General features: G+C 49.3%; 1 protein-coding gene across 17 annotated transcripts in view; it reads right to left on the reverse strand.

Moving 5' to 3' along the window:
- The window catches only part of LOC127932015 (transcription cofactor vestigial-like protein 4), a 120,206-nt gene that overhangs the window by 15,548 nt on the left and 86,698 nt on the right, over positions 1-17,960 (reverse strand). For all 17 annotated transcript variants that reach the window (XR_008143561.1, XR_008143557.1, XR_008143569.1 and 14 more), the window contains one exon: positions 8,309-8,531. Coding sequence is in view for 2 of the 17 variants with exons in the window: in XM_052526184.1 (XP_052382144.1) it covers positions 8,309-8,531 (223 nt within the window). In the remaining 15 variants the exon portion in view is untranslated. The remainder of the gene's footprint in view (positions 1-8,308; positions 8,532-17,960) is intronic.

The raw sequence follows: 17,960 nt of genomic DNA on the forward strand, positions 1-17,960 counted from the left end.
GAGACAACAGATGACATCGACCGCTGAAACCAGGTCAATAACTCTGTGCACAGTCCTATTGATTAGGATTTGTCCTTTATTGTGAGTAGGACTTTTGCCACCACCCAGTTTATCAAGACATTTACCATTACGTTATGTAGTTAAAGATTGTTAAAACCAAAAACTCAAGTTGATTGTATGGTTGTACAAGTCATGTGTTAACACACACATGGCTGTCTCCGGGTGAACATTTCTCATCAATATTTTTCAAGTTTAATTCTATTTATTATAAAATATTGACCGTCGCCCGTCCTTGACCTCCATACCGGTCATTCTCTGGTCGGCAGGACTACGTAACGCAAGGAGACAGTCATTCTCTGGTCGGCGGGACTACGTAACGCAAGGAGACAGTCATTCTCTGGTCGGCAGGACTACGTAACGCAAGGAGACAGTCATTCTCTGGTCGGCAGGACTACGTAACGCAAGGAGACAGTCATTCTCTGGTCGGCAGGACTACGTAACGCAAGGAGACAGTCATTCTCTGGTCGGCAGGACTACGTAACGCAAGGAGACGGTCATTCTCTGGTCGGCAGGACTACGTAACGCAAGGAGACGGTCATTCTCTAGTCGGCAGGACTACGTAACGCAAGGAGACAGTCATTCTCTGGTCGGCAGGACTACGTAACGCAAGGAGACGGTCATTCTCTGGTCGGCAGGACTACGTAACGCAAGGAGACGGTCATTCTCTGGTCGGCAGGACTACGTAACGCAAGGAGACGGTCATTCTCTAGTCGGCAGGACTACGTAACGCAAGGAGACGGTCATTCTCTGGTCGGCAGGACTACGTAACGCAAGGAGACGGTCATTCTCTGGTCGGCAGGACTACGTAACGCAAGGAGACGGTCATTCTCTGGTCGGCAGGACTACGTAACGCAAGGAGACGGTCATTCTCTGGTCGGCAGGACTACGTAACGCAAGGAGACAGTCATTCTCTGGTCGGCAGGACTACGTAACGCAAGGAGACAGTCATTCTCTGGTCGGCAGGACTACGTAACGCAAGGAGACAGTCATTCTCTGGTCGGCGGGACTACGTAACGCAAGGAGACAGTCATTCTCTGGTCGGCAGGACTACGTAACGCAAGGAGACGGTCATTCTCTGGTCGGCAGCATTACGTAACGCAAGGAGCCGCGCATTTTGTGACGCAAAATGACGTTCACGTAAAATGACATTCACGTACAAAGTTTGCTTAAGCTCCGTTTCTCGCTTTAGTTGTCTGTGTGTATATATATATATATATGTGTTCCTTCAGCAGTCAGACAGTGGAGTTACGCAGCACAGAATGTGGTGGTGGTTAGATCTCTCTACTGTACAGAGAGGTTATATAGCTGTAACCACTGGCGCTGGAACTACAACCTCTGCCAACTGAACAACAGAGAGGAGGAGCAGAGCCAAGATGGCTGATGAAATGATGCTCTGTTGTTTTACATGGGGCTTTCTGTCTTTCGTGTGTGTGTGTGTGTGTGTGTGGCGGGGCATAGTGGCAGGGCACAGTGGTATAGTGGCAGGGCATAGTGGCAGGGTATAGTGGCATAGTGGCAGGGCAGAGTGGCATAGTGGCATGGTGGCACAGTGGCAGGGCATAGTGGCAGGATATAGTGGCACAGTGACAGGGCATAGTGGCATAGTGGCAGGGCATAGTGGCATAGTGGCAGGGCATAGTGGCAGGGCATAGTGGCATAGTGGCAGGGCATAGTGGCATAGTGGCAGGGTATAGTGGCATAGTGGCAGGGCATATTGGCATAGTGGCATAGTGGCAGGGCATAGTGGCATAGTGGCAGGGCATAGTGGCAGGGTATAGTGGCATAGTGGCATAGTGGCAGGGCATAGTGGCAGGGCATAGTGGCATAGTGGCAGGGCATAGTGGCAGGGCATAGTGGCATAGTGGCAGGGCATAGTGGCATAGTGGCAGGGCATAGTGGCAGGGCATAGTGGCATAGTGGCAGGGCATAGTGGCAGGGCACAGTCGCATAGTGGCAGGGCATAGTGGCACAGTGGCAGGGCATAGTGCCACAGTGGCAGGGCATAGTGGCACAGTGGCAGGGCATAGTGGCAGGGCATAGTGGCATAGTGGCAGGGCATAGTGGCAGGGCATAGTGGCATAGTGGCAGGGCATAGTGGCAGGGCATAGTGGCATAGTGGCAGGGCATAGTGGCAGGGCATAGTGGCATAGTGGCAGGGCATAGTGGCAGGGTATAGTGGCAGGGTATAGTGGCATAGTGGAAGGGCATAGTGGCATAGTGGCAGGGCATAGTGGCAGGGCACAGTGGTATAGTGGCAGGGCATAGTGGCAGGGTATAGTGGCATAGTGGCAGGGCATAGTGGCAGGGCACACTGGCATAGTGGCACAGTGGCAGGGCATAGTGGCAGGGTATAGTGGCACAGTGGCAGGGCATAGTGGCATAGTGGCATAGTGGCAGGGCATAGTGGCATAGTGGCAGGGCATAGTGGCAGGGCATAGTGGCATAGTGGCAGGGCATAGTGGCAGGGCATAGTGGCATAGTGGCAGGGCATAGTGGCAGGGTATAGTGGCAGGGTATAGTGGCAGGGCATAGTGGCATAGTGGCAGGGCATAGTGGCATAGTGGCATAGTGGCACAGTGGTATAGTGGCAGGGCATAGTGGCAGGGTATAGTGGCATAGTGGCAGGGCATAGTGGCAGGGCACACTGGCATAGTGGCACAGTGGCAGGGCATAGTGGCAGGGTATAGTGGCACAGTGGCAGGGCATAGTGGCATAGTGGCATAGTGGCAGGGTACAGTGGCATAGTGGCAGGGTACAGTGGCATAGTGGCAGGGTACAGTGGCATAGTGGCAGGGCACAGTGGCATAGTGGCAGGGCATAGTGGCACAGTGGCAGGGCATAGTGGCATAGTGGCAGGGCATAGTGGCAGGGCATAGTGGCAGGGCATAGTGGCAGGGCATAGTGGCAGGGCATAGTGGCACAGTGGCAGGGCATAGTGGCATAGTGGCAGGGCATAGTGGCATAGTGGCAGGGCATAGTGGCAGGGCATAGTGGCAGGGCATAGTGGCAGGGCATAGTGGCACAGTGGCATAGTGGCAGGGCATAGTGGCATAGTGGTAGGGCACAGTGGCATAGTGGCAGGGCATAGTGGAAGGGCATAGTGGCATAGTGGCAGGGCATAGTGGCAGGGCATAGTGGCACAGTGGCAGGGCATAGTGGCAGGGCATAGTGGCATAGTGGCAGGGTATAGTGGCAGGGCATAGTGGCAGGGCATAGTGGCATAGTGGCAGGGCATAGTGGCAGGGCATAGTGGCATAGTGGCAGGGCATAGTGGCATAGTGGCAGGGCATAGTGGCAGGGCATAGTGGCAGGGGCATAGTGGCAGGGCACAGTCGCATAGTGGCAGGGCATAGTGGCACAGTGGCAGGGCATAGTGCCACAGTGGCCACAGTGGCATAGTGCCACAGTGGCAGGGCATAGTGCCACAGTGGCAGGGCATAGTGGCATAGTGGCAGGGCATAGTGGCATAGTGGCATAGTGGCAGGGCATAGTGGCAGGGCATAGTGGCAGGGCATAGTGGCAGGGCATAGTGGCAGGGCATAGTGGCAGGGCATAGTGGCATAGTGGCAGGGCATAGTGGCAGGGTATAGTGGCAGGGCATAGTGGCATAGTGGCAGGGCATAGTGGCATAGTGGCTGGGCATAGTGGCAGGGCATAGTGGCATGGTATAGTGGCATAGTGGCAGGGCATAGTGGCATAGTGGCAGGGCATAGTGGCAGGGCATAGTGGCAGGGCATAGTGGCAGGGTATAGTGGCATAGTGGCAGGGCATAGTGGCAGGGCATAGTGGCATAGTGGAAGGGCATAGTGGCAGGGCATAGTGGCAGGGTATAGTGGCAGGGCATAGTGGCATGGCATAGTGGCAGGGCATAGTGGCATAGTGGCAGGGCATAGTGGCATAGTGGCAGGGTATAGTGGCAGGGTATAGTGGCATAGTGGCAGGGCGTAGTGGCAGGGCATAGTGGCATAGTGGCAGGGCATAGTGGCAGGGTATAGTGGCAGGGCATAATGGTATAGTGGCAGGGCATAGTGGCAGGGCATAGTGGCATGGCATAGTGGCAGGGCATAGTGGCACAGTGGCAGGGCATAGTGGCATAGTGGCATAGTGGCAGGGCATAGTGGCATAGTGGCAGGGCATAGTGGCAGGGCATAGTGGCACAGTGGCATAGTGGCAGGGCATAGTGGCAGGGCATAGTGGCATAGTGGCAGGGCACAGTGGCATAGTGGCAGGGCATAGTGGAAGGGCATAGTGGAAGGGCATAGTGGCAGGGCATAGTGGTATAGTGGCAGGGCATAGTGGCAGGGCATAGTGGTATAGTGGCAGGGCATAGTGGCATAGTGGCAGGGCATAGTGGCATAGTGGCAGGGCATAGTGGCAGGGCATAGTGGTATAGTGGCAGGGCATAGTGGCAGGGCATAGTGGCATAGTGGCATAGTGGCAGGGTATAGTGGCATAGTGGCAGGGCATATTGGCATAGTGGCATAGTGGCAGGGCATAGTGGCATAGTGGCATAGTGGCAGGGCATAGTGGCATAGTGGTATAGTGGCATAGTGGCATGGCATAGTGGCATAGTGGTATAGTGACAGGGCATAGTGGCATGGCATAGTGGCATAGTGGTATAGTGACAGGGCATAGTGGTATAGTGGTATAGTGGCATAGTTATAGTGGCATAGTGGCATAGTGGCAGGGCATAGTGGTATAGTGGCAGGGCATAGTGGTATAGTGGTATAGTGGTATAGTGGCATAGTGGTATAGTGGCAGGGCATAGTGGCATAGTGGTATAGTGGTATAGTGGCATAGTGGCATGGCATAGTGGATTAGTGGTATAGTGACAGGGCATAGTGGCATGGCATAGTGGCATAGTGGTATAGTGACAGGGCATAGTGGTATAGTGGAATAGTGGTATAGTGGCATAGTGGTATAGTGGCATAGTTATAGTGGCATAGTGGCAGGGCATAGTGGTATAGTGGCAGGGCATAGTGGTATAGTGGTATAGTGGTATAGTGGCATAGTGGTATAGTGGTATAGTGACAGGGCATAGTGGTATAGTGGTAGTGGTATAGTGGTATAGTGGCATAGTGGTATAGTGACATAGTGGCAGGGCATAGTGGCAGGGCATAGTGGCAGGGTATAGTGGCATAGTGGCAGGGCATAGTGGCAGGGCATAGTGGTATAGTGGCAGGGCATAGTGGCAGGGCATAGTGGTATAGTGGCAGGACATAGTGGCATAGTGGTAGTGGTACAGTGGCATAGTGGTATAGTGGTATAGTGGCATAGTGGCAGGGCATAGTGGTATAGTGGTATAGTGGTATAGTGGCAGGGCATAGTGGCATAGTGGTATAGTGACAGGGCATAGTGGTATAGTGGTATAGTGGCATAGTGGTATAGTGGCATAGTGACAGGGCATAGTGGTATAGTGGTATAGTGGCATAGTGGCATAGTGGTATAGTGGCATAGTGGTATAGTGGTATAGTGGCATAGTGGCAGGGCATAGTGGTATAGTGGCATAGTGGCAGGGTATAGTGACATAGTGGCAGGGCATAGTGGCAGGGCATAGTGGCAGGGTATAGTGGCATAGTGGCAGGGTATAGTGGCATAGTGGCAGGGCATAGTGGCAGGGCATAGTGGGGGGCTCGAGCGGCACATGGGAGGGGGCTCGAGTGGCACATGGGGGGCTCGAGTGGCACATGGGGGGCCCGAGTGGCACATGGGGGGCTCGAGTGGCACATGGGGGGGATCGAGTGGCACATGGGGGGCTCAAGTGGCACATGGGTGGGGGGCTCGAGTGGCACATGTATCATTATGTAGTATCATTATTTATAATGCCCAGCTCACGAGGCCCCTTGGTGTGAGGCCTGAGGCAATTGCCTCTACAGTGTAATGGTAAGTACGCCTCTGTGAGTCAAATCAAATTAAAATGTTTACTTATGAGCCCTTAACCAACAATGCAGAGTTAAAAACTAAGTATGTGGACACTGTCAAATATCTCATTCCTAAATCATGGGTATTAATATGGAGTTGGTCCCCCTTTTCTGCTATAACAGCCTCCACTCTTCTGGGAAGGCTTTAATATGGAGTTGGTCCCCCTTTGCTGCTATAACAGCCTCCACTCTTCTGGGAAGTCATTAATATGGAGTTGGTCCCCCTTTGCTGCTATAACAGCCTCCACTCTTCTGGGAAGGCTTTCCACTAGATGTAGGAACATTGCTGCTATAACAGCCTCTACTCTTCTGGGAAGGCTTTCCACTAGATGTAGGAACATTGCTGCTATAACAGCCTCTACTCTTCTGGGAAGGCTTTCCACTAGATGTTGGAACATTGCTGCTATAACAGCCTCTACTCTTCTGGGAAGGCTTTCCACTAGATGTTGGAACATTGCTGCTATAACAGCCTCTACTCTTCTGGGAAGGCTTTCCACTAGATGTAGGAACATTGCTGCTATAACAGCCTCCACTCTTCTGGGAAGGCTTTCCACTAGATGTAGGAACATTGCTGCTATAACAGCCTCTACTCTTCTGGGAAGGCTTTCCACTAGATGTAGGAACATTGCTGCTATAACAGCCACCTCTCTTCTGGGAAGGCTTTCCACTAGATGTAGGAACATTGCTGCTATAACAGCCTCTACTCTTCTGGGAAGGCTTTCCACTAGATGTAGGAACATTGCTGCTATAACAGCCTCCACTCTTCTGGGAAGGCTTTCCACTAGATGTAGGAACATTGCTGCTATAACAGCCTCCACTCTTCTGGGAAGGCTTTCCACTAGATGTTGGAACATTGCTGCTATAACAGCCTCCACTCTTCTGGGAAGGCTTTCCACTAGATGTTGGAACATTGCTGCTGGGACTTGCTTCCATTCAGCCCATAAGATAATTAGTGAGGTCAGGCACTGATGTTGGGCGATGAGGCCTGGCTCACAGTCGGCGTTCCAATTCATCCCAAAGGAGTTTGATGGGGTTGAGGTCAGGGCTCTCTGCTGGCCAGTCAAGTTCTTCCACACCGATTGACAAACAATTTCTGTATGGACCTCTCTTTGCGCACTGGGGCATTGTCATGCTGAACCAGGAAATGGCTTTCCCCAAACTGTTGCCACAAGGCAGGCAGGCAGGGGATGGCAAGCAGGCAGGCAGGGAAGTAGAGGGGAGGGCAGGGAGGCAGGCAGGGGATGGCAAGCAGGCAGGCAGGGAAGTAGAGGGGAGGGCAGGCAGGGAAGTAGAGGGGAGGGCAGGCAGGGGAGGAATGTGAGTTATGTGAGCTAGGGCCCTCCACAACAGCAGCCAATCCCCTTGATAATGCACCACATCAGACCATTTAGACCAGAGAGAACTATATAGGGGATATGGTGCCCTATCAGATACAGCCCATGACCAGCCTCCTCTGCCCAGACATGTGCTCCAATCACAGGCATGGTATGTGAGGAATCCCGGGCCTCAGACGGAGCAGCAGATACCAGTAGAGAAATACCAACATCCAGGCAGCACATTCTCTCTCAGGCATCCAGGAATCTGCAGCATGGGGCGCTAGCTAGCTAGCGTAGCTGCCTGCTCAGCCACACGGGAATCCATCTGATGGAGCGCTAGCTAGCTAGCTAGCGTAGCTGCCTGCTCAGCCACACGGGAATCCATCTGATGGAGCGCTAGCTAGCTAGCTAGCATAGCTGCCTGCTCAGCCACACGGGAATCCATCTGATGGAGCGCTAGCTAGCTAGCTAGCATAGCTGCCTGCTCAGCCACACGGGAATCGATCTGATGGAGCACTAGCTAGCTAGCTAGCGTAGCTGCCTGCTCAGCCACACGGGAATACATCTGATGGAGCGCTAGCTAGCTACTGTGGCTACTAGAAAAGGAGAGGGAAATTCTAAACAGTTACATACAGAGATCATTTTTGGATGATATTATATTGATACTTTGATTCCACAAATATATATATATATTTTTTAAAACATGTTTTTGCCAGTCGGCTGTACCTGCGGCAAAACACTGTGGCTACCTGTCCTGTGCATTTCTCACATGGCACAGCACCCTGAACACAGACTGAATTCCCTTTGTAGCAATTATTCAGCTTTCTGCAAAACACTTCCCCAAGAAGTCATATGTGATACATTTGGATAATCGGACATTCCATTACGATGTCACAATGCATGTGGAGCCAAAACAAACGTCATCTGTCACTTTATCTGTGTGTGTTGTGTGTGTGTGTGTGTGTGTGTGTGTGTGTGTGTGTGTGTGTGTGTGTGTGAGTATCTACTTACAGCTGTGCAGCAAACAGCCGGCTCATCTTGGCCACGTGTTGGTTGTCACAGTCTTGGTCATCATTGTCCTGTTGGTCCTGTCCTGTGCTGAGGCTACGGCTGTGCTTCCTCTTGCTGGGGCTGATGGGTGGATGGCCCGTCCGGTGGCTATGGTTGGAGACGCCAGACGATGATAAGGACATGGACTGGTGCATCATGGGATCACCTCGACGCGCTGCCTCGCCTGCACGGAGAGAAACACACAACATATAGAAGGCATCAAATGGGGAGGAACTTGTGTACTAAAGACAGGAACTTGTGTACTAAAGACAGGAACTTGTGTACTAAAGACAGGAACTTGTGTACTAAAGACAGGAACTTGTGTACTAAAGACAGGAACTTGTGTACTAAAGACAGGAACTTGTGTACTAAAGACAGGAACTTGTGTACTAAAGACAGGAACTTGTGTACTAAAGACAGGAACGTGTGTACTAAAGACAGGAACTTGTGTACTAATGACAGGAACTTGTGTACTAAAGACAGGAACTTGTGTACTAATGACAGGAACTTGTGTACTAATGACAGGAACTTGTGTACTGATGACAGGAACTTGTACTAATGACAGGAACTTGTACTAATGACATTTCTATCTCCAACATTCTGACCAGCATCAAAACAGATGCCTCCCAGGGGAAAAGCCATTCCACGGTGACAGAATAATGCTGAGACTGGCACAAACCGTCATTAGGTTACCGAACTTTGCATCTACACTGTTCTTCAAGAAAATGTTTTTTTTTTCTTTCTGTCAAATTTTAAATTTGGATTTAATTCCAAACTGCGATTTAAGACCCAAAGCTTTTTTTTTTTTCAACCTAACTTTCACGAGGATTCATTGACTATGGCTTATATGAACCAACCGTTGATAGTACAGCTGGGCAGTATGTAGGGCAGTATGCTGGGCAGTATGTAGGGCAGTATGTAGGGCAGTATGTAGGGCAGTATGTAGGGCAGTATGCAGGGCAGTATGCAGGGCAGTATGTAGGGCAGTATGTAGGGCAGTATGTAGGGCAGTATGCAGGGCAGTATGTAGGGCAGTATGCAGGGCAGTATGTAGGGCAGTATGCAGGGCAGTATGCAGGGCAGTATGCAGGGCAGTATGCAGGGCAGTATGCAGGGCAGTATGCAGGGCAGTATGCAGGGCAGTATGCAGGGCAGTATGCAGGGCAGTATGCAGGGCAGTATGCAGGGCAGTATGTAGGGCAGTATGTAGGGCAGTATGCAGGGCAGTATGCAGGGCAGTATGCAGGGTAGTATGCAGGGCAGTATGCAGGGCAGTATGCAGGGCAGTATGCAGGGCAGTAGGACGACAGAGACAGTTTTGACCAGTCAGGAGAAAAAACAAAATGAAAATATGTTATATCACTATGTATCACTATTTAAAAAGAAGATGGAGAACAAGCTATATGATGAACAGGCACAGCAGACTAGAGCTAGTTAACACTACCTACTACAGTAGCAAAACAATAATACCATGAGTCAATTATCTATATAATATCATCCAAAAATAATATTGCATATTGTACATAACTGTATATATTTGTTCACTAGTAAATAGGATGCCATTTGGGAAGTGTCTAATTACACGACCATGAAGAATCTGTGAAAACTTTATTAGTGTGCTCAAAAGTAAAAAAAAAAACACATTGTAAGACATTTAAAAAGTAGCTAACTTCTTGTAAATATTGTCAAATTCAACACTTGGCTGAATGGTGCGAGTGTTCTGGCATCACGTGTCAGGAGGAAAACTGGTTGAAATGTAATGTTTGAACAAACAGATTAAAATAAATCTTGTACGCTGTTCGTTCCTTCCTTCCTCGGCCAGTAGCTCCCAGAGTACAGTAGACCAGGGAGAGTGTGAGGACGGCAGGAAGGGAGACTGGAAAACTACTGGTGGCACTAGGTACAAATGGGGACTTTCCACTAGAAGACTTTATCCCAATGTTACACTCAGTCAACTCTGGAAAGACTTACTGAGCACTATGTCACCGTTACACAGCGAGGCAAACATGTCAAAACCCATAGCAATCACAAAACGATCTTCACCAAAACAATGCAGAGCCAAGTGCTAACCTAAACAATGCAGAGCCAAGTGCTCACCTAAACAATGCAGAGCCAAGTGCTCAGCTAAACAATGCAGAGCCAAGTGCTCACCTAAACAATGCAGAGCCAAGTGCTCACCTAAACAATGCAGAGCCAAGTGCTCACCTAAACAATGCAGAGCCAAGTGCTCAGCTAAACAATGCAGAGCCAAGTGCTCAGCTAAACAATGCAGAGCCAAGTGCTCATCTAAACAATGCAGAGCCAAGTGCTAACCTAAACAATGCAGAGCCAAGTGCTCACCTAAACAATGCAGAGCCAAGTGCTCACCTAAACAATGCAGAGCCAAGTGCTCACCTAAACAATGCAGAGCCAAGTGCTCACCTAAACAATGCAGAGCCAAGTGCTCACCTAAACAATGCAGAGCCAAGTGCTCACCTAAACAATGCAGAGCCAAGTGCTCACCTGAACAATGCAGAGCCAAGTGCTCACCTAAACAATGCAGAGCCAAGTGCTCACCTAAACAATGCAGAGCCAAGTGCTCACCTAAACAATGCAGAGCCAAAAGCTCACCTAAACAATGCAGAGCCAAGTGCTCACCTGAACAATGCAGAGCCAAGTGCTCAGCTAAACAATGCAGAGCCAAGTGCTCACCTAAACAATGCAGAGCCAAGTGCTCACCTAAACAATGCAGAGCCAAGTGCTCACCTAAACAATGCAGAGCCAAGTGCTCACCTAAACAATGCAGAGCCAAGTGCTCACCTAAACAATGCAGAGCCAAGTGCTCACCTAAACAATGCAGAGCCAAGTGCTCACCTAAACAATGCAGAGCCAAGTGCTCAGCTAAACAATGCAGAGCCAAGTGCTCAGCTAAACAATGCAGAGCCAAGTGCTAACCTAAACAATGCAGAGCCAAGTGCTCACCTAAACAATGCAGAGCCAAGTGCTCACCTAAACCGTACGGTAAAGGCACAATGTCAAGCTAGGCATGGGGGCCGTACAACTCACTGAAACTTACTGGTCAACTGTCTACAGTGAGAAAGCTTGGTCTATAGAACAGGAGACGGTGTAGAACAGGAGAACAGTAGAACAGTAGACGGTGTAGAACAGTAGAACAGTAGACGGTGTAGAACAGTAGACGGTGTAGAACAGTAGAACAGTAGAACAGTAGACGGTGTAGAACAGTAGAACAGTAGACGGTGTAGAACAGTAGAACAGGAGACGGTGTAGAACATTAGACGGTGTAGAACAGTAGAACAGGAGACAGGTAGAACAGTAGACGTGTAGAACAGTAGACGGTGTAGAACAGTAGACGGTGTAGAACAGTAGAACAGGAGACTGTGTAGAACAGGAGACGGTGTAGAACAGTAGAACAGGAGACGGTGTAGAACAGTAGACGGTGTAGAACAGTAGACGGTGTAGAACAGTAGAACAGGAGACGGTAGAACAGTAGACGGTGTAGAACAGTAGAACAGTAGACGGTGTAGAACAGTAGAACAGTAGACGGTGTAGAACAGTAGAACAGTGTAGAACAGTAGAACAGTAGACGGTGTAGAACAGTAGACGGTGAGAACAGTAGAACAGTAGACGGTGTAGAACAGTAGAACAGTAGACGGTGTAGAACAGTAGACGGTGTAGAACAGTAGGCGGTGTAGAACAGTAGAACAGTAGACGGTGTAGAACAGTAGAACAGTAGAACAGTAGACGGTGTAGAACAGTAGAACAGTAGACGGTGTAGAACAGTAGACGGTGTAGAACAGTAGACGGTGTAGAACAGTAGAACAGTAGACGGTGTAGAACAGTAGAACAGTAGACGGTGTAGAACAGTAGAACAGTAGAGGGTGTAGAACAGTAGAACAGTAGAACAGTAGAACAGTAGACGGTGTAGAACAGTAGACGGTGTAGAACAGTAGACGGTGTAGAACAGTAGAACAGTAGACGGTGTAGAACAGTAGAACAGTAGAACAGTAGAACAGTAGACGGTGTAGAACAGTAGACGGTGTAGAACAGTAGACGGTGTAGAACAGTAGAACAGTAGACGGTGTAGAACAGTAGAGGGTGTAGAACAGGAGACGGTGTAGAACAGTAGAACAGGAGACGGTGTAGAACAGTAGACGGTGTAGAACAGTAGAACAGTAGACGGTGTAGAACAGTAGACGGTGTAGAACAGTAGAACAGTAGACGGTGTAGAACAGTAGAACAGTAGACGGTGTAGAACAGTAGACGGTGTAGAACAGTAGAGGGTGTAGAACAGTAGAAGGTGTAGAACAGTAGACGGTGTAGAACAGTAGAACAGTAGACGGTGTAGAACAGTAGAGGGTGTAGAACAGTAGACGGTGTAGAACAGTAGACGGTGTAGAACAGTAGACGGTGTAGAACAGTAGAACAGTAGACGGTGTAGAACAGTAGAACAGTAGACGGTGTAGAACAGTAGACGGTGTAGAACAGTAGAACAGTAGACGGTGTAGAACAGTAGACGGTGTAGAACAGTAGAACAGTAGACGGTGTAGAACAGTAGAACAGTAGACGGTGTAGAACAGTAGACGGTGTAGAACAGTAGACGGTGTAGAACAGTAGACGGTGTAGAACAGTAGAACAGTAGACGGTGTAGAACAGTAGAACAGTAGACGGTGTAGAACAGTAGAACAGTAGACGGTGTAGAACAGTAGAACAGTAGAACAGTAGACGGTGTAGAACAGTAGAACAGTAGACGGTGTAGAACAGTAGACGGTGTAGAACAGTAGACGTGTAGAACAGTAGACGGTGTAGAACAGTAGAACAGTAGACGGTGTAGAACAGTAGAACAGTAGACGGTGTAGAACAGTAGACGGTGTAGAACAGTAGAACAGTAGACGGTGTAGAACAGTAGAACAGTAGACGGTGTAGAACAGTAGAACAGTAGACGGTGTAGAACAGTAGACAGTGTAGAACAGTAGAACAGTAGACTGTAGAACAGTAGACGGTGTAGAACAGTAGAGGGTGTAGAACAGTAGACGGTGTAGAACAGTAGAACAGTAGACGGTGTAGAACAGTAGACGGTGTAGAACAGTAGAACAGTAGACGGTGTAGAACAGTAGAACAGTAGACGGTGTAGAACAGTAGACGGTGTAGAACAGTAGAACAGTAGACGGTGTAGAACAGTAGACGGTGTAGAACAGTAGAACAGTAGACGGTGTAGAACAGTAGAACAGTAGACGGTGTAGAACAGTAGACGGTGTAGAACAGTAGAACAGTAGACGGTGTAGAACAGTAGAACAGTAGACGGTGTAGAACAGTAGACGGTGTAGAACAGTAGAAGAACAGTAGACGGTGTAGAACAGTAGAACAGTAGAGGGTGTAGAACAATAGAACAGTAGAGGGTGTAGAACAGTAGAACAGTAGAACAGTAGAGGGTGTAGAACAGTAGAACAGTAGAGGGTGTAGAACAGTAGAACAGTAGAGGGTGTAGAACAGTAGTACAGTAGACTGTGTAGAACAGTAGACGGTGTAGAACAGTAGACGGTGTAGAACAGTAGAACAGTAGACGGTGTAGAACAGTAGAACAGTAGACGGTGTCGCTGCTCTGGCCCCCAATGGTGGAACAAACTCCCTCACGACGCCAGGACAGCGGAGTCAATCACCACCTTCCGGAGACACCTGAAACCCCACCTCTTTAAGGAATACCTAGGATAGGATAAGTAATCCTTCTCACCCCCCTTAAAAGATTTAGATGCACTATTGTAAAGTGGCTGTTCCACTGGATGTCATAAGGTGTATGCACCAATTTGTAAGTCGCTCTGGATAAGAGCGTCTGCTAAATGACTTAAATGTAATGTAAATGACTTAAATGGTGTAGAACAGTAGAAGGTGTAGAACAGTAGAACAGTAGACGGTGTAGAAAAGTAGAGGGTGTAGAACAGTAGAACAGTAGACGGTGTAGAACAGTAGACGGTGTAGAACAGTAGAACAGTAGACGGTGTAGAACAGTAGAACAGTAGATGGTGTAGAACAGTAGAACAGTATACGGTGTAGAACAGTAGAACAGTAGACGGTGTAGAACAGTAGAACAGTAGACAGGTGTAGAACAGTAGAACAGTAGAACAGTAGACGGTGTAGAACAGTAGAACAGTGACGGTGTAGAACAGTAGAACAGTAGACGGTGTAGAACAGTAGAACAGTAGACGGTGTAGAACAGTAGAACAGTAGACGGTGTAGAACAGTAGAAGGTGTAGAACAGTAGACGGTGTAGAACAGTAGACGGTGAACAGTAGACGGTAGAACAGTAGAACAGTAGACAATAGACGGTGTAGAACAGTAGACGGTGTAGAACAGTAGAACAGTAGACGGTGTAGAACAGTAGAACAGTAGACAGTAGAACACTGTAGGTGTAGAACAGTAGACTGGTGTAGAACAGTAGAACAGTAGAGTAAACAGTACGGTGTAGAACAACAGAACAGTAGAACAACAGTCTGGACCACAGGTGTAGAACAGTAGAACAGTAGAACAGTAGACCACGGTGTAGAACAGTAGAACAGTACTGGCGGTGTAGAACAGTCTGAACAGTACTGAGTGAACAACAGGTGAGAAAACAGTCTGAACAGTAGAACAGTCTGACGGTGTAGAACAGTAGGTAACAGTCTGGAGCACTGTAGTGAACAACAGTCTGGACCACGGTACTGTAGTAAACAGTCTGGACACGGTACTGTAGTAACAACAGTCTGGACAGTCTGGACCACGGTACTGTAGTGAACAACAGTCTGGACCACAGTAACAGTCTGGACCACGGTACTGTAGTGAACAACAGTCTGGACCACGGTACTGTAAACAACAGTCTGGACCACGGTACTGTAGTAAACAACAGTCTGAACACGTAGTACTGTAGTAAACAACAGTCTGGACCACGGTACTGTAGTAAACAACAGTCTGGACCACGGTACTGTACAACAGTCTGGACCACGGTACTGTAGTAAACAACAGTCTGGACCACGTACTGTAGTGAACAACAGTCTGGACCACGGTACTGTAGTAAACAACAGTCTGGACCACAGTACTGTAGTGAACAACAGTCTGGACCACGGTACTGTAGTAAACAACAGTCTGGACCACGGTACTGTAGTAAACAACAGTCTGGACCACGTCTGGACCACGGTACTGTCTGGAGTAAACAACAGTCTGGACCACGGTACTGTAGTAAACAACAGTCTGGACCACGGTACTGTAGTAAACAACAGTCTGGACCACGGTACTGTAGTGAACAACAGTCTGGACCACGGTACTCTGGACCACGGTACTGTAGTAAACAACAGTCTGGACCACGGTACTGTAGTAAACAACAGTCTGGACCACGGTACTGTAGTAAACAACAGTCTGGACCACGGTACTGTAGTAAACAACAGTCTGGACCACGGTACTGTAGTAAACAACAGTCTGGACCACGGTACTGTAGTAAACAACAGTCTGGACCACGGTACTGTAGTAAACAACAGTCTGGACCACGGTACTGTAGTAAACAACAGTCTGGACCACGGTACTGTAGTAAACAACAGTCTGGACCACGGTACTGTAGTAAACAACAGTCTGGACCACGGTACTGTAGTAAACAACAGTCTGGACCACGGTACTGTAGTAAACAACAGTCTGGACCACGGTACTGTAGTAAACAACAGTCTGGACCACGGTACTGTAGTAAACAACAGTCTGGACCACGGTACTGTAGTAAACAACAGTCTGGACCACGGTACTGTAGTAAACAACAGTCTGGACCACGGTACTGTAGTAAACAACAGTCTGGACCACGGTACTGTAGTAAACAACAGTCTGGACCACGGTACTGTAGTAAACAACAGTCTGGACCACGGTACAAAACAGTCTGGACCACGGTGTACTGTAGTAAACAACAGTCTGGACCACAGTCTGTACTGTAGTAAACAACAGTCTGGACCACGGTACTGTAGTAAACAACAGTCTGGACCACGGTACTGTAGTAAACAACAGTCTGGACCACAGTACTGTAGTAAACAACAGTCTGGACCACGGTACTGTAGTAAACAACAGTCTGGACCACGGTACTGTAGTAAACAACAGTCTGGACCACAGTACTGTAGTGGTAAGTATATGGCTAATATTAGGTACCATAGTCTTGCATTGGATTTGTGGCAGGCGGGGGGGGGCGAGAGAGAAAATTGGATTTGTAATTCATTCTCAACGATCTACACAAAATACTAAAAAGTGGAAGGACAAAATGCAAGTATTTTGTCAATAAAATATTTTCTAAAATAACACAATAAAGCTGTAGGCATTGATGGTGTTGAACGCTGAGCTGTAGTCAATGAACAGCATTCTTACGTAGGTGTACCTTATGTCCAGGTGGGAAAGGGCAGTGTGGAGTGTGATTGAGATTACATCATCTGTGGATCTGTCTGGGCGGTATGCAAATTGGAGTGGGTCTAGGGTTTCTGGGATAATGGTGTTGATGTGAGCCATGACCAGCCTTTCAAAGCACTTCATGGCTACGGACGCGAGTGCTACGGGTCTGTAGTCATTTAGGCAGGTTACCTTAGTGTTCTTGGGCACAGGGACTATGGTGGTCTGCTTTGAAGCATGTTGGTATTACAGACTCAGAGAGGGAGGGGTTTGAAGATGTCAGGGGAAGACAAGACAGCCAGGCTGGAATAGACAGGACATGTGCTCAAGGCTTCTTCAGAGCTGCACACCCAAAATAAACTGAGCTGCCTGCTGCCTTGCAGGCCTTAGTCTGGACCGGGACAGAGAGAGACAGACACATGTGTGCCCCCCTGGGCATAAATGGATTGATTATTTCTATCCTGTCACCGGGTCACGTGACAATCTGCGAGGCGGAGGGGACCCGAGATGGAGGCAGGACCCAGTTGCCCTGACACTGGCCAGACCAGGGACAGTGCTGATTTAGGATCAGGTTTGTCTTATAGATACTTATAGGGCCCTGATCCTGGACCAGCAATCTGAGATGTTTGATTATTACGGGCCCCGGGATGATGTCATGCTCCTGAGAGACGAGGCCGGATGAGACGAGGCCGGATGAGACGAGGCCGGATGAGACGAGGCCGGATGAGACGAGGCCGGATGAGACGAGGCCGGATGAGACCCGATGAGACGAGGCCGGATGAGACGAGGCCGGATGAGACGAGGCCGGATGAGACCCGATGAGACGAGGCCCGATGAGACGAGGCCCGATGAGACCCCGATGAGACGAGGCCCGGTGAGACGAGGCCCGATGAGACCCCGATGAGACGAGACCGGATGAGACAGGCCCGATGAGACCCGATGAGACAGGCCAGATGAAACCCGATGAGACAGGCCGGATGAGACAGGCCCGATGAGACGAGGCCCGATGAGACAGGCCCGATGAGACGAGGCCCGATGAGACGAGGCCTGATGAGACCCTGATGAGACGAGGCCTGATGAGACCCTGATGAGACGAGGCCTGATGAGACGAGGCCTGATGAGACGAGGCCCGATGAGACGAGGCCTGATGAGACGAGGCCTGATGAGACAAGGCCTGATGAGACAGGGCCTGATGAGACAGGGCCTGATGAGACAGGGCCTGATGAGACAGGGC

This window comes from Oncorhynchus keta, chromosome 10, assembly GCF_023373465.1.
Source record: "Oncorhynchus keta strain PuntledgeMale-10-30-2019 chromosome 10, Oket_V2, whole genome shotgun sequence".
Taxonomy (NCBI): Eukaryota; Metazoa; Chordata; class Actinopteri; order Salmoniformes; family Salmonidae; genus Oncorhynchus; species Oncorhynchus keta.